Below are 23,764 nucleotides of genomic sequence, written 5' to 3'. Positions count from 1 at the left end.
ATGAAACTGGTGAGTTGGGCCACTGCGCTTATCTTTAACTCTCATCGATGATCATGAGGCGAAGTTTAAATGATGACTTAAAGGTTTACATGACTTAATGTGACGTGTGTGTATTTTATGGAAAATGTGTGTACCATTTGACTTTTTGCTCCAAAAATCACCCTGTAGATCCTAAAATCAGTTTTTATTTTCAGAGTGTGTGTTCACTCGCAAGTTAAGTGGAATTTCAACCAAACAAGAACTGGCAATAGAGAAAGAAATGATTAAAAATGAATCCAAACCTGTTTTTTCTCCATCCTCTTTTGCCCGTCTTGGTTTCTCGTGTTTAGATCTTGAGAGCTTTGCTGTTGCTGGGCCTGGCCACGCTATTGCAGGCCACCCAGAAACACAAGGCCGCTGGCAAGACAGTGAGACTGGTCTTGGATCCCTCAGTGCAGCGACAGATCGCCGCCACGTCAGCCTCAACCATCGCCAACATGTCTCTGTCACCGTGGACGTACAGGTGAGGCACGGCTGAAGTCTGAGGCTCAGTTCAGTCATTCAGTTATCAGTTTTGAACTTTTACAACCTGGAATCCAAAGTATAATCTTTTTTTCTCTCGTCTCCTCGCTCTCCAGCAACTCCTATGTGGCATCTCGGCTGCCTGCCCGGCTCTCTCGTGCTCAGTGTCTGACCTCCGGCTGTCTGAGCCTGCAGGGTGGAGGAGAGGATGCATCCCTGATGGCAAAACCTATCTACTACCAAGTCCTGGTCCTCCACAGGTGAGCCACTGCGGCCTTTGTGAAAGTCACTAAGGATGCATTTTTGCCTCTGAATGCTTAAAACATACAGGACGTTCTTCAAGGCTGGTGAAACGTAATTTGTTGAGCATTTGATTCTGATTATTGGGATCATCTGATTCATTTTCCTGCTGAAACAAGCTGAGCTGGGAAGACGTAACCAGGGCAGGCATTATTCAGAAATGTAAACCAGTGGCACATCTAGGGATAGAAGCTATATTTAATTTCTATATATATATATATTTTGACACTCTCAAAATTTGACTCTCTCCAGAGTCCAAAGGCAAAAGCACAGTAAAAAAGGACGAAAGAAGCCAAGGACCAAGTATGACTTCCGACTGGGGACAGAAGTGATCGCAGTGGGCTGTACCTGTGTGAGGCCCAGTGTCGTACCACAGCAGTAACACACAGCACAATTCTGACATGAGCAACTTTTTCATCGCGCTGTACCATTTTCTATTTGTGCCGTCTCTGAATGAAACAACTTAATGTGAAACTGCTGTGGCTAATTTGCGCCAGTATGTTTTCGGCTTGCCATCGCGTCAGCCATGTCAGCTCGAGTGGTTTTACAAACAAGCCCCGCAATTAGTTCCAATATCACAAAGCCTCTGGCACCAGGTATTTCACAGCGCCATGCAAACAAACGATAATGCCGCTGATAACGAAGTACAAGGAACTGTGTTTATTTCTGCCCTCTACTAGCTTCAACCATGAAAGTAAAGCAAAAGCAAACAGCTGGCAAACACTGCTTTCATTTTTATTTTCTTATTGTCTTCATGTTATCTCATTGTTGTTGGGTATTTTAATCCATTCTATTTTTTTTTAATAATATTTTAAATGGTCTTTTATTTACTTCATTACAGTCCTGAAATGGTTTAATGATGATTTAAAAGCATTTTGTTTCTAAAAGTTCTAAATTGATACGGGTTATTCTTCTTCTTGTTATCATCATTATTATTATTATTAACCTAATACATTTACTGTATTATTGTAGGACAACTGTGTCATGAAAGAGGTGTTGGTGGAAATTTGTACAAGATGCTGTGGCAATGTAATTTGCGAGTGGTGTGAATGTCTTTTGTCTTATTTTATTTCTCTTATGTTTCACAGTTGTTTGACGTAACATTTTGTTTATTGAAAACAATGTCAAAATGCTATATTATTAAAGTGTTTTTCCCAACTTGGATGCCCATCGGGCTGTTAGAAATGTTTCCTGTCTGTTTTTGAATTAGTCTCTGAGGCAGTAGCACATAATGGAAATGTTTTGCTCTGCTGTTAATCGTCCTGAATCTATGAATCCATCCCCGGTGGCAATTACAGCTTAGTACATTATACTATCGATCTGCGAATGACAAATGATTACAACAAAAGCAAGTGGGAGCTCTGTCAAGCTGTTTTTTTTTTACTGACCATGCCAAATAGATACAATCAATCCAGCCTTGAAGATATACAGCGACACACAAGTTACACCAAGTACAAACCCCATGTTACGACTCCCCGGTTACAGTGCAAATATTTTAGACATTTCAATCAAGTCAGTATGACTCAGCAACTCAAGTAAATTTCTTCTTTCTGTTTAAATCCCCTTGATAATCATAAACTGACAATCAGAGCACAGTGACACATGCCAAAGCAAAGTGAAACTCATACTTTCAAAACCCCCAATTTCCGAGTTCTTAACTACTGCCGCTCACTACTTAGCCTTCTTCTGATGTGATTATTGTTGTTTATCCTGTATGTGTTTGCCATTCTCCACGTTTGCATATGTGCTTTTTGAGTTGTGCTTGATAAAATAAGAGTGCAGTCAGTGCTCTAAATCTAAAGAGACTCAAATGCATGTCACCACCGATCTACAGCTACACTACAGGTAAAGTTTCACAGAATACAGCCGAGCTTCTTCCCTTTTTCTGGCTGTTTTTTTCTTCTTTTACTTCCCTAAAGCGTTGTAGAAAGAATTCTTTGATACTTAGAACTCCTATCACTTGAGTTTGGCTCACGCAGACGTCCCCAGACAGACCAAACAATCCCAAAACAACGGCGCGGTGAAGAATTAGCATGAGAGCTGTGGGCTTAGGGAAATCATTTTTATTTGTAATTTGGGAGGAAGCTTGTGTGTTATGTCTTGCTCATTGTGCATTGAGTAGTGAATTAAAGAAGGCTGGAACTCTTAGCTTTGACTTGGATTGGTTGTGACTGAGGAAGGCTCCTGAACCACATTTGAATGTCTTTTTGTCGAGCACATCGCACCTTTTTTTTTTTTTTTCATGTTTTACTTGGTAACAATTTGGATTTACTCGATTTTGGAGAGAAATGCTGTAATTGGCTGTGTTGCTGCCAGATTGGTGGCGTTCACTGACAACTTCTGATACAACCAACAGCAAGAAAAGCACAGTTCAGTTAGTGATGCTAAAATATCATTCTGGCAGTTCTAATTTCCTGCTTACCTGAGAGGGGGAAACTACAGAAATATCATTTTACTACTTTTACCTCCTTTTGTTCCTCATCAAACAATCATTGTTGTCCCTCTTTGAACTATTTGAATTATTCGTCTTGATGCCCGCCTGACCCCCTGACCCATTTTCCTTTTTAGAAAAAAAGAGAAGGATTTCCTTTTTGAGTTTTAACATGAAGAGTTGGCTAAACTTTGTACAGCTTGCTCAGAGTCATTACAGCATACATCAAATATGAAAACTGGTCTTTCACCTTTGTTCGAGTTGCTTTTGAGTTCTTTTTTTTCTTTCTTTCCTGCACTGATTTGATTTCCTTTTTTTTTTTTTTTTTTTACTGACTCAAAAAACTCCCAGTCTGCTCTTTCTCTCTTCTCCCTCGGCTCCGCTCATCTACCGGCAGGCTTCCTCCTTCATCTCCTTGTTCTTCCTCACTTCTTCTGCATGTTTGTCCTGCCAGACAAAACACAGAGACACAGCAACATTAGAGCCATTAGCATTCGTGAATATATTAGCGTCGATGAGGAAGGCGCCAGCTGAATAAAGCTCAGCGACTGATCATGAAGATCTGAGGAGGGCAGAGGGAGAACTAAAAACTCTTTTTCCTGCCTCATGTAATATTCATGATCACTGATCAACAGTGTTAAAATAGAAACGTGAGCGCAGTTCATGATACTGAAGGCTTGCCTCATCTGTAGTCATGAAAACGTTCACTTTTGGGTCTCAATAAATGAAGCAATAAATAATAAATAAGGTTTGACATTTTGGAAATGTTTTAAACGTACTAATTCTTTACTGCATTAACCTTCTGAAGTCTCTGTTGGTTGCCTGGCAACTAGTTCAGATACTCAAAGGATACTCAAGAAACTGAAGAGTTGTAATTTTGACATTTTGACATTGTGGACAAAATCTTCTCCAACTCTTAGCAATAAAGTGAATGAGAGTATTTCCCCAAATGTCAAAGTATTCTATAATAGTGAAAACCACAGAAAAAATGTGTAGAAAATGAACAGAGGAACTTGAAATCTTTGTTAGATTAAATTGATACCACTATCATGTCTGTGTGCTGACTAAAGAGGTGGAGCTGTGAGGTCATTCACCTCGTTTTAGCATAAAGAACTGAAAACGGGCAGTCTGACTCACTCCAAAGTTCAAAACGACACCTACCGACCCCTCTAAAATTAACAAATTGCATGCTTGTTTAATCCATACAATAAGAGCAATGTGAAAATGTCAATAAAAATGTAGTTTACGCTGCTTTCAGTCTTAATGCAAAGCTCAGCAAACTGTCCCTCAGCTCTAGCTCCATACTTAAAAACATGAAAGTGGCATGATAGGTCATAAGAATTAGTCTGAAAACATCGAGCTATTCCTTCAATAGAAGGATACCTCAAGGACTTTTCTGCACTAAAAATTGCTCGCTCATGTCGATTCTTGAATCCTTAATGTTGAATTCCTGAATCGTTGGGTCTCTCTCTTAATTAAAGAGTTTTGTCTAGACCTGCTCTTTATGTAAAGTGTCTTGAGATAGCGCTGTTGTGAATTGGCGCTGTATAAATAAAGATTGATTGATTGAAAATGGCTGCGTCACGTTGTTGGACTAATGTTTTGTTTACTTTGTTCAGCTTTGCAGCTCTTGTCTCCCTTTTTGTCCTTTCATGTGAGAGCGGCGGAGAGACCGAGGTCAAATTCCTTGTATGTTTTCACACACTTGGCCATTAAAAGCTGATTCTGATTCTGATCCAGAAAAGCCCCTGAAACAGATTTAGCTTCCAGGAATGAGGAGTGGACTGGTACTGCTACTATCACTGACAATAAGTAAAACAGAAAGAGTTGGTAAGAAAACTTGTCTGTCTCTGTGATACATTTCTCTGTATCTCTCCTGGTAAGTCTAGACAGAAGCCCCTTCAAAATTTGATGTGTCGAAATGAGCTTTTTCCATTTCAACTCCATCATCATTTGCCCAGTCATGTGCGAGAAGAAGAGATATGAAACAACGTTATAAAGCTTCGAAATAATCCTATCACTTGGACAGTACCTTCTCCTGCAGTCTCTCCAGCATGGCGGCCAGCAGGGCCTCCCTGTTTTCCTTGTTGACCTCCATCTTCTGCGCCAGCTTCTCCTTGGCGTGCTTGATGAAGTTGTTGTTCTCCTCAAAGGCCTTCTGGATCACCTCGCGCTCGTGCTCCCTCTTCTCGGCCAGATGCTTCAGCAGCTCGGCCTCCTGGCACTGAAGGGAACAAAGAGCACGGAAGGTGAATCCACGAGACGTGTTTTTGATGTGAAACCCCACTACTTATGGGAAGTTGATGGAATTTCAAATGATCGTCAATGAAACATCTGATGTTACAGACTGTTGTGTAACAGGACACATTATCTGTGTTGGCTATAATTTCTCTCCTCTCACTTTTCCCCTTCTCTCTTCCCCCCCTTGCGATGTCCTCCTGGCTTGATGAATATGAGCCATTGTGAGTGTGTCCTTGCATGATTGCCCTTGTACTTTCATGTCCCTGCTTTCATCTTCCCACCCTCCCTCTGCTCCTGTTTCCTCCCTTCCTTCCCATCAACTCCAACACTCCTCCTCCCCTCTGCTTCCCTTTTATCCCTTTCCACCCTTTTTTCTCACGAGTTGATAAATCACACTGGCCCCTAAGAGCCGTTGTCAGATGTTTGACAGTGACAGAGCTACAAATAGCGAATGTTTGGGTTACAGTATTAGGTTAGGGCCTGTCCAGTTGGGTTCCTCGTGTTGATACAAAAACCCCAACTTCACCTCCTCTCCCCTCACCTTTCGCCTCTCCTCGGCAGCCTCCAGCTTCTTCTGGATCTCCTCCAGGGACGGGTCGCGGCGCTGTGGCATGGAGGTGTTGAGCTCCGGCACACCGTCAAAGGATGGGGGCTTCAGGATGACCTCGAAGGCCTGGCCTGATGCCCGCTTGTTCAACTCAATCACCTCCACGTCTTTGATGACACACCAGCCCAGGTCCACGGCATCTGTGGTGGTGGATTATTGTATTTACTATACATTTTTAATACAGGAAAGCACACTTTTTGGTACATAGTGTGGTTTGTGCTTTAAATGTTCCACCTCTGTATGTCTAGTGCATTATTTTGTATGCTCAACGTGTGTGTGAAAGTAGTTTCTTTTTACCTTCTGCCTTGTATGAAGGTTTGTCTGCAGTCTGTGGGTTCAGGCAGGAGCAGAACAGAGACACCAGGGGGAGCTCTTTGACCTTCTCTTTGTAGGCTGAGGACACAAAGCACACACGCAGTCTCGTTCTGATATGCTTGACATTGGTGTTGACTCAAACTAAATGATGAATAAGCATTTAAAAAGGCTGATGATGTAATCCCCCCTTTCCAGTGACAGTGACTAGTCATTCCATTGTATTATAATGTATTATATTATAGCAGTCATAATAATGACAACATACATGGTTCAGATTACAAATTTGCACTTAGAATAATAAGCAGTGCATACAATGAAGGGAAGGGGAGCTGAGAGGTGCACAGCTTTCAGCTGTGGCTGCATTTACCTGCCAGAGTCATCTTCTCACTGCGTATGTAACTCTCCGGGGATGCTAAAGATCCTTCTCAGTCTGTCAGAGGGACACATGCAGAGAGAGAGGGAGAGACCGAGCAGAGGGATTGAATGAAGCAGCTTTAAAGGTCACATAATAAATCCGAGAAACAGTTGCTAAGGGAGAGAACGAGAGGACAGCAAGCTGCAGAGCACCTGAGTAAGCACGCGCCATTGACGTTTAATTCAACCAACGAGGCAACAGCACTGTGTCAAAGAATAAATGTGGTCCAAAATAGGGGGAAGTTCTTTCTAAGGTTAGTTTGTACATCTTGACAGGCCGGGGAAAACAAACCAGGGACGTAAATGATAAAGTATACATAAAAATTCATCAATACATCATCACAAGGCTCTTATCAGAGCTGATCATCTTGTTCACTTATGAGCAAAATGGCCAGTCGTTCACTTTATAAGGAAAACAAGTTTAAAGACTCCCTCCACAAATAAACTCATATTGCCTTGTAAAAACTTAAATTGCCATCTTGTCCCTCACTGATTAATCCAGAAGCTATAAAAAATTCAAATATTGTTTATTTAAAAAGTTGAACTACTACACCCAAAAGTTTTCATGCACATTCAGCACAACATTTCTAGACGGTAAGCAAAAGAAAATATGAGTTTCCGTTAGGGGTGTTGTGATATATGGGTATTGACAATAACCATGATATTAAAAAAAAAAAGAAATACTCATCTCATGTTAAAAGTATACAAAAAATAATATCATGTAAATAATCCAGGGCCTCTTAAATCATTTACGATTCATTCTTCTCTACTAGCCTTGTTTCTGTCCCCTGGTGCCCCCACACAAACTTCTTATAATACATCCATGATATGCACACACACACACACACACACACACACATTATGTGACATCTTGACGCTAAAAACATATGGGAAAAGGAAAAGAGAACATAAGGACATGGCTAGTGGACATCAAATCACAGTATATTCTTTTATTTTATATCTATATTATGATTGTGTATATGTTTTGATTGAAAACATGTGTATTTACAGGTGGATGGAACAGCACTTACACACACTTTTGGAAAGACTATTGTCACTGTATGTGCACTGGAGGATTCAGGTTTTCACATCACACTTCCTGGACCATGATAGGCTACCAAATTACTCCTGCTCACGCGCACACACCTTAAAACGAGATTTAAGGCGCTAATATCAATATCGAGAACACTAAAGCTCAAACACCTAATAGTGAGCAAAAAACATTTTGAGCGGAGAGGGACTTTAACTTGTTATCTTTTCTTTAGTCAGTGAATCACAGCCGAGACACATGTGGGAGAAGGTGCTGTAAATCTTTGAGAAGATGGAAGAAGGAAGAGGAAGGCATAAATAACAAAGAGAGGCACCACAGCAGCTTGTTTACCACCTTCTGGAAACCTGTGCTTCGAACCTTTAAGCAGTGCTGTGCAGCAATATGTATTGAAACTGAAGCAAATATGTCATACAGACTGTGGCCTGTTAATCAAACCGTACTCACTGTGGCCTGTTAATCAAATTATACCGAAAGGTACTGAAGGTACTGAAATTCAAGAGGAATTCAATTAAATTTAGAATCAATTCAAAGTGATTTAATCAAACTGAACAGCACTAAGAGAAAGAGAGAGGCAGCGAAGCAGCAAACTGTCTCACCAGACCTTCTACCACCTGCCGTCACTGTCTGTCTGACTCTCTCCTCATCAACACTGAAATGTGGACATCTGAGGGATGCTGTAAGTCGATCATTCTCATGCTATGTCGAAACTTATATCAAGCAAACAAGCTGGCGAAAAAGATGTTTATGGTTAGACACTTTTCCTACAATCACTTTCCTGTTTATCTAGTTCAATGAGTAAGACTTGTACCGTTTAAGCAAAGAAATATTTAACCTGAATGAGTTCACAAAAGATGGACGGAACTTTCTGCTTCATTATTGCTCAGAGTTAATCATATCGACAAACACATCTACTGTCTGCTAACTGGATAACTCTCATCTCTCTCTCCCATAACAAAAAGGGGTTTAAAGAAAACATGTCGATAATGTTCCAGAGCAAATGTAGGACTGAGCTTCAGAAAACTGAATTCTGCCACATGGTGAGACATCTAAGGAGCACCTGATGTTGGCCTAATTTAACCAAACATCTGTGATGGGACCTCTCTGCGGGAATGCCAAAATACCCCACCTGCTCTCGACTACCTCCTCTGCATCATCTGAGATGTTCTACATAGATCGTCATCCAAACTGCACATGTGGTATACACTGGTAAATACTATATGCTAATAATCAATCAATCAACCAATCAATCTTTATCTATATAGTGACAATTTATAACAAATGTTATCTTAACCCTTTAACGTCCTCACCAAGAAAAAAGCAATGAAAAAATGTATTCTAATAACAAAAATCAATGTTTTTTTATGAACAGACCCCACATTTTTTGAAATATTGGCCTCTACCAAACGGTTGAGATGTCGTAAGTAAAACATGTTTTCAATAAGATATAGTGAGTCAAAATGTGCTCTACCATATGGTTGAGCAGAAGGTTAAAGGGTTAAGATGCTTTCCATAAAGAGCAGGTCTAGACCAAACTCTTCAATCAACAGAGAGATCAAAAGATTTAAGAATTCAACTTTAAGGATTCAAGAATCCCCACATGAGCAGCATCAGATATTGTATTGGGCAGGAAGAACTCCCCTTTAACGGGAAGAAAGCTCGAACAGACCCAGGCTCAGAGGTGCTTTCAGTCGGGGTCCAGCCAGGTCCAAAGACATAATATATTAAAGAAAACTGTCAGCTGGAAGGTCGGCCTGTTAACTGCACCATCAGGGCAGCTGTAGGTTTCTATGACTATGTTGGACAATTTTGGGAAATGCATCTTTCCTTCAAGCTGAGCTGTAACATTTTCTTCATGAACAAAAGTTTATACATCTGCCTGTCGCTTCACAACATTATAATTACAAGTCATTATAACTATAATTGTAATTACAGTGGTCTGAAAAGTAAGTGCTCCTGGCTGTTGACCAGCAAGAAAGAGTTACAGCACGTAATTCCCCAGAAAACCACAAAATGGCGTTTGCACAGTTTTGTATGTCCCCGTAGGAAACAAACAAGAATCATGTTAAGTAGTGAGCTTTAGATGAGTTGAACTGAATTTACTTACCTTTAGAGAGAGCTAGACTTACTGTTTCCCTCCTGGCTCCAGCTTAATAGTGCTACCCCATTAATTACTGCAAAAATAACTCACTATTGGAAAACATTACACGACATTAAAGTATCTACAGTATGTATCTATATATCTGTCTAGTTTGCATATTTGAAGCTGCGAGCCCTTCAGCGTACGAGATGCCTGAAGAGCAGTAAGCTCCAGAGAGTGAGAGAGGTGCAGTAATGAGACAGGCTGTGACACACAGGAGAGATATCTCATTATGGTGTAGAGCACACACTCACCTGACCAGCCTGACATTGATTCCACTGGGACATACGCACACACACGTATAGACACATGCAACATTCATGAACAGATATCTTGAAATACACAGTTGAGCACACACATACTAATCAGGCAGGAACCGTACTGCGTTGCTAAAACTGTTGGCATGCGCACACACAGCTGCTTCACTTCTCATCTTACGAAACTACCCAGTTTGCAGATCAATGCACTGCTTCCTGCAGGAGTAAGAACCTCCATTCCTTGCGTGTCAATGCAAAGAGAGAGAGAGAGTCTAGTTGCCAGAAAACCAGGAAGTTACAGAAATAGTCCGCACACAACTCCTGTAAAACACCAAATTGTTGTTTTCGCACGCTTTTTGTACAAATGACTCACAGATGATATACTGTATAGCAGCATCTCATGTAAACTGCTACAGTACTTTATCAAAAGGTATCATTTCTGGAAAACATTCTAATTTTAAAAAGGTGACTTAGAGTTCAGCCTCTCGCCCATAGTCGGCTGTAATTGGCTCCAACCCCCCGCGACCCTGGATAGGATAAGTGGTGTAGACAATGGATGGATGGATGAACTTAGAGTTCAGTGCTTTGCATTTCCAAATGCACTCTTAAAATCACCTAAGTGGTCAGTAAAAGTTCAAAAACTGCAACATTGTTCCATAGTTAGAGTAATTTTACTTGCAGCAGTGCCAGCAATACTTTTGCTTGAAAAGACACCAAGTTTTCTGGAAGTTAATCTTCATTCTCATTTCTCATTTTCATTTTGTATATATAGTACAGCTTCCAAGTCAAAATGAAAAAAAGATGTTCTTTATTGACTCTGTTTCAATTTGATGCACTATTTATATTCATTTTCATATTCTTGCACGAATGATAAACACGATTGCTTTAATCACGAACACCGTCTGATGATGTTTACGCACTTTGGATTATTTCCAATAATCTTCTGAGTGCAATATGTTGACTTATTATAGTAGAGCAGTTATAACAGACTTCTTCCAACCTCCCACCGAACTTCTCATACAGTATGCGCAACACAGCAAGAGAAAATCAACATCTGTCAAATTTATCCTCAATATCTGACATTTTTTATGAGCCATTATGACTCAGTTGGTTGGTTTTACAGGTTTTACAGAGATTGCTTTTGTTATCTGCTTTCCCTTCTTTTCTTACCTGGCACCTGCACTTGAAAAGGCACTTTACAAACACAATGATTAACCTGGAATGTAGATGTTCATCTAAAGGTGAAATCAATACTTAAGACAAGAGCAGCTTGCAGGTTCGCAACCAGCCAAAAATATTAAACTATTTGCCACTTTTCTTTCTGTTGTACCTTTTTCTCTTTTCTTTTCTCTTCTGCTCTATTTTGCACACACACACGCACGCACACACACACACACACACACGCACACATCTTTTTTAGCCACATAGAAGCCACATAATTCCCGCCCCCCCCACCTTTCCTCTATCTCTATCCCAAAAAGCAGACACAAAGCTGCATGTGCACAAATGGAAGATCAATAATAAATGACACGTTACACACTATACAGTATGTGGGTACACCGAGTTCTCTCTCTCTCCCCCTCTTCCTCCTTCTCCTGTCAGCAGGAAACACTGCATCATCACTGTCCTCACCCTCGCCCCGGTACACCCTTTACTACACTCCGTTGAAAACACACAGACACACAGACAACCTTCAGTAATGCAATAAAACTTAATGTTGGGAATCCAAAATGACACAAGTGAGATGCAGGTTTGTGCAGGTTTGCGCTTTGTGATGCAGACTCACCCCCCTCTGTCCCTGTCTTCTTTCTGCTGCTGATGGACGGTGACTACGGTTACCCCTGTCTGGCTGCACGGATACAGGCGCCGGGCAACAGCATCAGCAACAGCATCAATGCTGCCTCCATGACATCACCTTGGAGACGTCTTATTGGTCTGAGACACTGCCAACATCCAAGCCTCGCAGCCAATGAGAGGGAAGAGGAAGGTTGGGGGGGAGGGCCGCTAGCTCTTTGTGCTGTACTGCAGAGTGGGTGGTCGAATCAGTGTTTTATCATATGGCGCAGGAGTGTGTGTGTGTGTGTGTGTGTGTGTGTGCGTGTGGGCGTGTATGTATAGTATGCATGGGCGAGAGTTGAGGGAAGTAGTGTGAGAAATTGGGGAAGACTGTGTTTGTGTGCGTGTATGTGTGTGTGTGTGTGTGTGTGTGTGTGTGTGTGTGCGTATGTGTGTGTGTGCATCTCAGCAGGGGGCCCAGCTTGGAAGCACGCAGACACTAAATAATTTAGATCCTAACTGTAAATACAAGAACACGTAGAAACCCTTTTGCAGAGTGAAGCACATGCTGTTTATCATAATGAATATTTGTTACTACTGTTAGGACTAAAAACACAGCTACATCTACTCTAACTCCTTTTTCTTTTATTATTAGCACTATCAACTAAGCACTCAAGTTTCATGTTTTATGTTTTTCAGCTTGGATAATAATGGATGACAGCTAAAGCCTGTCATCCTGCTGTGTTCTGCTGTGTTCATCCTGGGCAACAGTAATTCTTGGAACATTACATACCGCCAGGTTTGGTGTGTGATAATTTAATTAAGTACAAATTAATTTAGGTAATTGCACCATGCATGCTTGCAAAATTTCCGTCTGACAAAAGGCATCATGACTGGTTTGTTTGAGAAATCTGAACAGATCCACATGAGCTATCTGCCTTCAGGGGGCGCTGGAGGTCAGAGTTGTGTTTTTTGGCATTCATTTCATTCATTTTATCTAATACCAAGAAGAATACCAAGAACTGACAACCATTTCAGAGCATTTCACAAGCAGGCAGCAAACATAAGCGTCTGTCGAGGCACTCACAGCAGCCGCACAGGAACGAAGACCGAACTCATGCATGAAAAGTGCAAGCAGAGGAAAGAGGAAAGAGGGAGTGAGACAACAAATGGATGTGGCCAAGAGATGCGACCCATGATCAGGTCATCGCTCTCCCTCGGGGGGAGTACAGTGAATTTGAGCATTATTAAATTTATAATAATTAAATCACTCTGCCAAATATCACATTTTTGGGGCAAGCTCTAGTTTGGTTGAATTGCTTTCTTAGTTAATCTCTCTCCCTAAAACAATACACTAAGACATATTGATAATTAGCAGATAACAGATTATTTCTTTTTTTTAGGCCTGAATTTCGGGGGTACTCCTCAGCACCCCTACTTCATCCATGTCTGACTTTGCTCTACAGGCCTCCTCCTGACTGGAATTGAATGCAAGTGGTAATTTGGACATCTTGGACATCAACATGTGGCTCTACTAGGAATTTAAAGCAGCTATAATCGATGCATTCATATCAACAATGGATCACATAATGTGAAAGATGACACTGGTGACGAACTCATAGTCATCATCTGACTTTGCAGCTCACCTGAGCTTTCCAGAGTGTGTTATAGCGTTTTTAGTGCGCTGCTTTGCTTCGAACTGTTAATGAGCCAAATATGTCCTTCGTGAATTGGTGGAGACCAAATCAGAGGTAAAAGGAGAGTTGATTATTAGACCTACATTCATCAGGTGACCAGAAATATGACTTCAAAAGAATATTAATGTTGCTCCACTTCTGCTGGACGTGTGAAGCGAGGACTGACCAGAGGAAAGTTGAACATATGTCTCTGTTGTAACTAATGGAGTCACCAGTATCTCACTGGGAATGACGCGAGGTAGCGTACCATTTATTCAAATTGTTTATTTACCCTTGGAGAATCTGTGCACACTCCTACTGTTACTTGTAGAGATTTTTCTATACATAAGAGTTTTTCTGTCACAATATTTTTCCAAATATGTTGTTGAGACATTAAAATAACAATACAAAACTGACAGAATGACAATAAACAAACAATGGGGAGAGGATTGAGGACAAAAACTGAGGAAAGGCAAAGTGATGTATCTGTTGAAGCCGCCCCTTGATCCTGTATTCAGCTCACGCAGCTAACATGATGTCACCACGCCGTCCACAGGCACACGAGATGAAAGAGCATTACGACACTGGAGGAGAGAGAGGGATACGCATGAGGTCACATCAGGGTGTGTCCTCTCCTCTCCTCTCCTCTCCTCTCCTCTCCTCTCCTCTCCTCTCCTCTCCTCTCCTCTCCTCTCCTCTCGCTGACGGTAAGCACACGTGTGATGTTAGACATCACACACATCCTGGAAATGAGATCACCAGGGCCAGTGAGAGAAAAACAAAGAAGAGAGGAGGATTGAGAGGAGGAGGGAGCTTGAGGAAAAGACGGAGGAGGGAATAAGATCTGACAGATTTTTTCAGTGATTCTGGGAAAACATAGATAAGAGGGAGGACCAGAGCAGAGGAAAAATGAGGAGGGAAGACCAAATGAAACAGGGCATAATAGGAACACCCAAGGGGAGACGTTGGGAGGAGTGGGTGGGTAAAAAAAAAAAGCTCTGGGGATGGAGGATGAAGAATCTCACATTTGACAGAACATGAAAGTAGCGAGGAGAGAGGACTGGAGAAATCAGGGCTCTCTGTCTAGAAGAAATACAATAAAATACAATACAAGGCAATAGAAAATCTCTGCAGACTCACAAACGTGAGGGAAAACATAGATTTAGATACACAGATAAAAAGTGTGAGAAGAATATGAGGAACAGATGCAGATGAGGCAATGCCCTGGTTAGATGTTCTTCCTTTTCTCCTCCTTCCTGTCGACAAGAGAATCACAGATGCATTTAAAGCTCATGCAGCTCTTTACTATGCACAATCAAAAGTCACATCCATTAACTGCTCAAGTGCAAGTACACACACATGCCCTCTCCATTCTGCTGCGCTGCAAGCCCTCGTGGCACGTAAAAACATAAACAGCTACGGTAGCAGCATTAGTCCTGCTCTAAAGTCTGACATCATCTCTCAGTGTCTCAGGATGAGATCATTCCATCTTCCAACTACTAGCCTTACTCACTCTCCTCAGAGTGTGTGTGTGTGTGTGTGTGTGTGTGTGTGTGTGTGTGTGTGTGTGGATGGATTGAGAATAAGTTTTCTGAATATTGGAGTGGGCAGCACAGTGGTGTGGTGATCACCACTGTTGCCTCACAGCAAGAAGCTTCCAGCTTTGAATCCAGCTTTGAGCCTGGGGTTTTTCTGTGTGGAGTTTGCATGTTCTCCCTGTGCCTGCGGGGGTTTTCTCCAGGTACTCCCATCCAAGACATGCAGGTGAGGTTAACTGGGGTTAATCTAAATTGCCCGTAGGTATGACTGTGAGCGTGAATGGTTGTCTGTCTTTGTGTGTCGGCCCTGAGGTTGACCGGCTACCAGTGCAGAGTGTACCCCACCTCTCGCCTACAGTCAGCTGGAATTGGCTCCATCCCCCCCGCGACCCTGATGGATAAGCGGGTGTGTGCTTGTGTAGGTGTCTGTCTACTGTAGGACAATTAGATTACGAGTAAAATACTCTACAGAGTGATCTAATTGAAGCTGAAGGGCTTTTACATGGATTGATCTTGACAGCCACGTGCAGGTATCAAGGGGAAACAAAGCAAGTACATCCACTTCTTCAGAAAGGGAAGTGTAATCCCTTCCCCCCCCCCACCCCCAAACAATAGATGAGTTTGGCTTGAATAGTGCTTAGCTGAGCTAAAACTGGGATAAAAGGTCTCTCATAAACAAGTATGCATTAATTCTACATCAACAGAAATAATGGCATAATCTAAATTTAGGGCTTAATACCGATGTTCACCTCACGAAGAACCCAATTTGATCATAATCCACAAGAAACATATTGAAACATTTTTTACAGCCAAGACTAAAAAGTTGTCTTGACCTCCTTTACTGTGCAGACTTCAGCTTCTGCATGTTGTCAAAGGACAGCCTGTCTGGAACAGTCTGTTACCATGGGAACAGGGAACTGACAAGTACAGTGAGAAAGAAATCACTGAAAAGGAAAAGTGTTTATCTGGATTTGCGCAGTCTTGAATATGATTGTCGCTAAGCATTTAGTACGATAGCAGCCTAATGTTGCACTCGTGCTCTGGAGCAAGAATATCATTTAATTGCATCATTTAGGAATGTATCACAGTGAGACTTAATACATGAAAGGAGAGGCAGATGCAGCGACTCACTTCATGTATACAACTATATGCAGTTATGGACACCTCAGGTTAAAAAGTCATACACCTTGCCGCTGTGTGCTGTAACTTACCATGGCACACCAGCGCCAAGTAAATGTTCCTGAAGGCCCATCATTCAAGACAAACACATTAAGGGACAACAAAGGTTTCCATAAAGGTATAAACCAGCTGCACAAATCTTATTTATCTTCTGTTAAGAGCAAGTCAGTCTCATCTTCGAGAATTATTTTTCCATAAAGTAAGTCTGACGTTGGAGCGTGATAATTCAGCTCAGGCCCTCGTGTATCTGTGCAGGGAATGTACAGAACAGCTCAAAACTAAAAATCAGGAGCTATATTATGGTCGGCAACAGGGGAAGACAAATCCTTTACTTAAGGAAGTAATACTATACAGTGACAATATTCTACAGGTAAAATGTTTGCATTCAAAACCTTTACTTAAATGAAAGTATGTAAGTTTTATCAGCAAATTATACCAAAAGTACTGAAGAGTAAAAGTATTCATTCTGCTTTAAATGTGTAAGATTGTGGAAATTTTGTTAATTTGGTTCAAATGGTTCATTTAGCTTAATTAGAAGGAAAAAATTCTCAACCCTTAAAGCAGGGGTGTCCAAACTACAGCCCTCGGGCCAACTGCGGCCCGTGCTCCAATTTTCATTGGGCCGCAAGAAATTCTAAAAATGTATTGGAACACGGCCCACACAGGGAACTGGACTGTGTTGTACTTCTTAGTCTCACCACTAGGTGGAGTAACTGTCTTGAACGAGGCAGCTTCTCTATAAAATGAGTAATAGAAGAAGAAATGTGCTACAGGTGACCCAAGATGGCGGAATTAAGGAAACGTAAGAGAGCAAGTGAGTGTAGAAAGTTTCAGACGCGGTGTGCGATGAGAGCACAGCTAATAACTAATGAAGATCATGGAGGAGCTGCTTGATGTTAGCAGTCTGAAGAGCACCACGACGGGTGAGGATGTGTCTGAAGCTGTGCCAGGTGCAGTTGGCATGATGGGACTTAAATGGGATGAGCTGTGGAAAGGAATCTACGGTGTCCATCGAGGGGCAAGAAAGTGGAGGTAAGGCTGTTGATTCGAGCACCAGGGCTCTAGCACAGACTATTTCAAGCTTCCCTCTCTGATGCTGATGGTTGGCATGTTTAGTGGATCTCACTGATCACCTGAACACACTGAACAAGAGCCTACAAGGCAAAGAGCAGCTTGGACCACAACTAATAAATGAAAGCCCACTAATGGAAAGGCTGTTTTTTTTCTTGAATCATATTCAGTTATCAAGCAGAATTTACCTACATTAAAGTTAAAGTTAGCAATATAGCTCTACTTCTAGTGAGCGGCCCAGCCCTTTGTATGTTTTTCTGTATGTGGCCCTCAGGGGAAAAAGTTTGGACACCCCTGCCTTAAAGGAACAATTAATCTTTCAGTTTATCATAAAAAAAAATGGTATGAAAAAATTTTATCTGAAAAGTAACTAAAGCCGTCAGATAATAGTGAAGTAAAGTATTTGCCTCAGAGATCTAACTGAGTCTAATTATAAAGATATATATTAAGAAACACTCAAGCTGAAGTATTCCTCGAATTTGTACTTAAGTACAGTACTTGAGCACTCGAGTAAATGCATTTAATTGCTTTCCACCGCTGGTGTAAAGGCATGTGCTGGTGCAATTTTTATCTGATTACGACCCTCACAAAGTGGAAATCACGCGCTGTGTAGAAGTTGGTACAAAGGCTTATCGTCTGTAGTGCAATTAACTACTTTGTGATGAAATTTGTGATGCATGACAGAAGGAAAAAAACCTAATTTCCCTTTACCATGGTCACAGTTCTGTCTGGTGGTGGTGCCATCTTCTGGCCAATCACAGCAATGTTTCTTCAGGTTTACAGTGCATACTGTAACCACTGGACACGCTGAGCATTTTACACTGAGATCAGTAACTAGTCTCAGTAGCCCTATACTACCTGACCTGACCTTTGGTGATGGCTTCCTGCACCCTTTAAATATATCAAGTATCTGCACCAGTAAATATCCCCTTGTGTTTTGTGTCTGCCCCTCATTTCCTCACCTTTACCAGCATCCACTCAAAGTCCTCTGGGTGAAGGGGGTCTTGGGGTCAACAGTGGTGTGTGTGTTAGGGCTATCTCTTCTAATGTGTGTGTGATGGATTTACAGGACTGCTATCCTGTTTATGCAGTGCACATGCCAAACACAGGACCAACATGTGAGCGTGTGCGCATGCATGCACAAAGACACACGTCCCTGTGCAGCAGGGGTCGGAGGTGTGAAGTGAGGGCTGTTCTTTGATGGGATGCCGTGACAGTTACGACTCTGCTGTGTGATAGACGTGACGTATGGGTCAGCGAGGATGACGCATGTTGATATGACGGTCATATGTTAACATGTGCCTACCGCTCTCACTGGGAACATTTTATTTTACTGTTAAACACGTTTATGTGGAGGACCAAAGTGTTCACTGTTTAATAAATGAATAAAGGTGTTGTGAAGTAAATCAATAAGTAATAAATAGCATGACTTGAGCAAAATAGCAATAATAGTCCGATAGAAATAATAGCAGACTTTTATGAAAGGGCATAGAATAAAAATGAGGTCCATGAACTTCTGTTACATGAAAATATAGAAATAAGAATGAAGAAATAATAATGAGTTGAGGTATAAGAGTTTCTTAAATTATTTCACAATTTATTGATGTATTGATGTATTTCAACACAATTTAATCACATGATTATGTATTTCATATCATATTTATTTGATGCTGAACATTTTACAGCTCCATAGTGACACTGCTTCCACCCTACCTATGTTTCACTACTAAACTCATTTAACTGAAGGAGGGTCATAAAGGGCAGGTGATGCCTCGGACTGATCCACCGGACTGATCCATTGGCCTCATCGACTGCTGGACTCTTTATTAGATTGTTTGTTCACTTACACTTCTTGTTTATTTCAGTGAACTTTGTAAAGCACTGTGAGACACTCTGTTGTGATATTGGGCTATACAAAATAAAATGAATTGAATTGCGTTACGGCTGCAGAGCTCTGTCACCCTCTAGTGCCTGTACAATGAATGACTCTTACTTCATCATGGATCTGAATTTCCCAACTGCAGTTAGAGCATCTATTGCAGGAAAATATTCCCGGATGTATACTGATGATGATGATGATGATGATGATGATGATGATGATGATGATGATGATGATGATGATGAGGGACAATGACAGGGATGCAGGAATATGTTGTAGAGTGCAGACTTTTTATAGACAGAGAACAAGGAATTTTCCTAACAGAGAATGATTATGATGATATAATGACATCAGTTTGGTGGCTGAAATTGGACCAAAATGTGCTGATTCGTGGCCTTTACATGCGTCATGACGATGAAGATAAAACAGTTCTCAATTGGCTGAAAACTGTGGAAATGGTGTTTCCAACCAGAGGCATGGATAGCTTTCAAGTTTTGAACTGAGAAACTTTGTCCTGGTGTTTCTTTCAAATGGACTGTAAAAAATAAATAAATAAAAATCTCAAATTGTGTTGCTTATTCAGCCTTCTCTCCAAGTGCTTTTGGTTAAGTCGACAGGAAATCCTAAAATGCAAAGATGGCTTGTAAAATTAAATCAAATTAAATGCTCTCCGTGTTGCTGTGCCTACAAGTTGTATCCACATGACGCAGTTGTGGGCCACAGCTTTGGGGAGCTGTTTTCAATTTAAAATCACTGTGGATAGCGCGGCGTATGAAAGAGAGCTGACCCACTTACCTTGCAGCGCACCATCAGCTATCCATCACATCCATATGGTCTCCATATGGACTCGGGCTCTCCAATGCATTCACAAACACATCAAATATAATGCTGTGGCCACAGAAGCAGAGCAGGTCAAATGTTTTTATATTCCTTTCCAGATGTAATCACCTTTTTTTTCTCTCCCCCCAAGCATTAAATGCATCATGTTCTTAAAGGAGAAAACTGTTCAAAATATAAATAAGCAAAATATACCTGCTATTCAAAGCATCGCAACCATGTTAAGATGAACTCCGACACCAGATAGAGTCTCCAGCCGCTTCTTTTCACCTGCAAGTGAGAGGCCTCCCCGTCCCTCCCCAGAGCAACCACTAGGACATCATCCCTCATTAGCTTCCCACCTACCAACACGGCACAACTGTGTTCAGAGTACGCAAAGCACAGTGTCGAAGAACATGGTTATGAAAACTAATATGTGCATGTGATTGCAAAATAAAAAAGCTTTTTTAATCGCTGTAATATTTGAGGTGGATTCATTTCCTCTCTTGCAGGCAGTGCTTCACTGCCAACACTTCAACACAAGTAGTTCTTCCTCCTTAATCATGCACCAAACCAAACTTCTTATTATATGCTACAGGTAAAGAAGTGGAGCTTACGACAAGCTGCTAACTCAAAAACTGGGCTAAACTTCATGTACACACTATAACGCTATGTTCGGCGGCTAGTTGCTGACAATGTTTGGCTGCTTTTTAGTGCTGTCGAGGCAGTGTACAGTGGGTTTATGACAGCTTTTGCTTGAAAACAATAGCCGCATGCTGGAAACGATGCAGAACCAAACCAGTAAAGTTGGACCTGTAAAACCAAAACAATGAGCTGAAAGACGCCGCAACCTTCCACAGAGCCGAGAGGAACTACGGTTGATGAATCCGCCCCAGTGAGCCTTCACTATAACCGATCTGTTACTCTGAGTGCCTTCAACGCTGGGAGGAGTCTGTGTGTTTTTAGGGTAACTAAATGTGTATTGTTGGCTGATCAATGAAGGCTAATCAGTCAGGAGGAGAACAACACTCGAGAGGTTTGCGACGTGTTTTAAAAGACGCGCAAGCGAGAACAATGGTGAAAAGCTAACAGACAGACGTCTCCCCTCTGAGACTGTTACACTCATCTTTGTTCTCTCCTCTTCTACCAACAGGCGAGTGACCGGAACGAGTGACCTCGGAGCAGCAGGGGAGTGAGAGAAAGACAAAGAGTCAGAGAGAAAGACGGACTTAGTTAAAAGAAAGAGAAAGAGAAGCAGATTAAGAAAAGAAGTGGAGGTGAAAAGAGAAACACTTGTGAACGCGCGCACACACACACACACACACACTCCTCCACCCCGGCTCCGACTATCAAACACTCCAAACTGGCCTGTCAAATTGTTTCCCCCCCACCTGTTTAATAAATGACTTCGACTTCCCCCTACTGTAGTAACAGAGGCATATTCCAAGTCAGCGTCCACAATTAGAAACAGATCCAGGTGGCGACCCACTGAACAAACAAAGAGTTGGGGTCACACTGAGCTCACTTTTGACCCTTCTGGCAAATAGGTTTAACATTTTCTCCAGGGGGGGATGCACGAGGTCTTTTCTTCTTGAGACTGAGCATGTGTTTTGGGGGCTGCTGTCAAGGCTCATTTAACACAATTCACCCTCCATTTATGGCTACTGTTCACCGCTTGCCTAGTGGCTGTGTGAGAATAACGTCGTTGAACCTCAGCTGTGAACTGAGGAGATTTGGAGATTTTTTTTTTTTTTTAATAATCCTTTAATGGTCAATTTTTGTACAGCATACTTCACAGCACACTTTACAAATTGAAATTAGTTCTCTGTATTTAACCCATCATATGTACACACACATGCCCCACACTCATATGAATAGAGGGCAGCCATACAAGGCGCCCGGGGAGCGATCTTAGGGGGGAGTTAAAGGCCTTGCTCAAGGGCCAAAGTGGCGCCGGCGACGCTGATGTGATGGCGGTGCTACACCTGTCGGCCTCTTGGTCACCACACCAAGTCTTCTTTCCTTTGGGGGTTCTCTCAGTACGAACCAGCGACCTCCTGGTCACGAACTCGTCTCTCGAACCACTCGGCCACCACTCCCCCCATTCAGGGACACAATAATACGGCGAGCACATCCTTTATTACTGCGAGACTCGCTGTTATATCAAATATTATAACAGGTCAAAGCTGCACAACTATCACCACAATTAGCATTTTCCAGTTTATTATTTTGTTTTAAACTGTTTCGGCTCACTCTCACTGCTCTCATCCATGTTGCTGACAAAGTTAACCACCAGTGGTTGAACATAGTTATAATTGCACTGTAATTTGTTGCAAAGTGATTTTAAGAAACCATTGCGGTGTAACTTGCTACTCGGCAGTTAGCTAGATGATTGTCTTTGTGTGTTTTGGAGCTTGTTACCACAAACCGGGTTGCAGGAGATGTTACTTTATCCTCTTTTTACCGGAATAAATGGGCAATTGGAAGCAAAAGACTTGACACCGACACGTCTGCCATATCGCCTCAATCAGATTATTATGCCGGTGTTGCTGCGCTGCCCCTGAGTGGCTTCAAAGTAGAAGAAAGACAGTAGCAGTACACAAAAGTGTAGCACTGCATCAGATACACAGTATGAACTCCCGTCTACGGCGCACTGCAATGGACAGAGGGAAAGAACATGAGGTTTTAATACTCGCTTGATTTAGGGTTAAGTTAAAAAGAGCCAGTGTACTAAAAATAAAAAATAAAAAAAACACAGCATGAAAAGGGAAAAGAACAAAAGAAACCAAATAAACCCCCTCTGTCAGTTTTTCCTCGCCACCCCTTGGTCTGTTCTGAAAGTGTTGTGTTCTCCAGTGGTCTTTGTGGAATTTGGATGTATAATAGAATACAAGCTGTTCCAGTGCCTGAGCTCCTTTTGAATTATCTGCCCAATAAGTAAACTTAAACCTCTCCACTGACATTTCTCCACTCTGTCGGTCAGAGGTCTGTATTTTGTTTTTTAGATATAATCATATTTCCATCAATTAACCAATTCTGTAAAAATCTATACCTCATTTTGTCTGCCAAGATCAACTCTACACTGCTTTTCATGCGTGGACTGAACTATTTTGTTTCAGTTTTGCCATGTGGTTTGAATTAATTATGCCTCTATAGCCTTTGGCTAAATGGAACATGTCAACCTGTAATGTCAGGGTACAAAAACATATCAGATATTGTTTCATAACGCTGAAGTCGGTCCAAGTCGTACCTGATTTTCAGCCACTTCACGTTAAATCTACTAAATCTGGCTCCTGTGAGACAACACACATGCAATGCAGATGCTGAATAGCGTTAAAGAGTACTACATGCTATACAGACTGGTATTCTGAATATGGGTTCATAGTATCACATGTAACTGTTTCCTGTCTCAGGCAACCACATTTTTTGGTAACTTTTGAAAACAAGGCTCCTTTGGACAATAATGACATTATACAGACAGGAGCATTTGAGGATCAGAAGTTTCTAATTCACAGGAATTGGGTGAGGAAGTCTGAGCATACCATTCTGCATTAGTTCAGCTCATTCATGGGGGT

The 23,764-nt window shown here is 41.7% G+C and overlaps 2 protein-coding genes across 2 annotated transcripts; one reads left to right on the top strand and one right to left on the bottom strand.

Moving 5' to 3' along the window:
- On the top strand, positions 1 to 1,183 carry il17a/f3 (interleukin 17a/f3). The gene is made up of 4 exons (XM_070849793.1): positions 1 to 9; positions 330 to 502; positions 618 to 761; positions 1,054 to 1,183. Exons 1-4 carry the CDS (start codon positions 1 to 3, stop codon positions 1,181 to 1,183), a joined length of 456 nt encoding a protein of 151 aa, XP_070705894.1.
- A 2,038-nt stretch (positions 1,184 to 3,221) lies between these two features.
- stmn4 (stathmin-like 4) lies at positions 3,222 to 12,112 on the bottom strand. The gene is made up of 6 exons (XM_070849256.1): positions 12,041 to 12,112; positions 6,763 to 6,825; positions 6,378 to 6,473; positions 6,015 to 6,220; positions 5,265 to 5,456; positions 3,222 to 3,679 (listed from the first exon to the last, which is right to left on the bottom strand). Exons 2-6 carry the CDS (start codon positions 6,773 to 6,775, stop codon positions 3,620 to 3,622), a joined length of 567 nt encoding a protein of 188 aa, XP_070705357.1. The 5' UTR covers positions 6,776 to 6,825; positions 12,041 to 12,112; the 3' UTR covers positions 3,222 to 3,619.
- Positions 12,113 to 23,764: the final 11,652 nt, after the last annotated feature.

This window comes from Pempheris klunzingeri, chromosome 18 (assembly GCF_042242105.1).
Source record: "Pempheris klunzingeri isolate RE-2024b chromosome 18, fPemKlu1.hap1, whole genome shotgun sequence".
Classification (NCBI taxonomy): Eukaryota; Metazoa; Chordata; class Actinopteri; order Acropomatiformes; family Pempheridae; genus Pempheris; species Pempheris klunzingeri.
This window is presented reverse-complemented; position numbering and strand designations above follow the sequence as displayed.

Bases quoted from the DNA above. Each gene is read 5' to 3' on its own strand.
- il17a/f3 (XM_070849793.1), top strand. The intron at 503-617 runs GTGAGGCACGGC...CTCGCTCTCCAG, and splicing joins CTGTCACCGTGGACGTACAG to CAACTCCTATGTGGCATCTC. The intron at 762-1,053 runs GTGAGCCACTGC...GACTCTCTCCAG, and splicing joins CAAGTCCTGGTCCTCCACAG to AGTCCAAAGGCAAAAGCACA.
- stmn4 (XM_070849256.1), bottom strand. The intron at 6,221-6,377 runs GTAAAAAGAAAC...CCACCACCACAG, and splicing joins ACCTTCATACAAGGCAGAAG to ATGCCGTGGACCTGGGCTGG. The intron at 3,680-5,264 runs GTACTGTCCAAG...TTTGTCTGGCAG, and splicing joins TGGAGAGACTGCAGGAGAAG to GACAAACATGCAGAAGAAGT.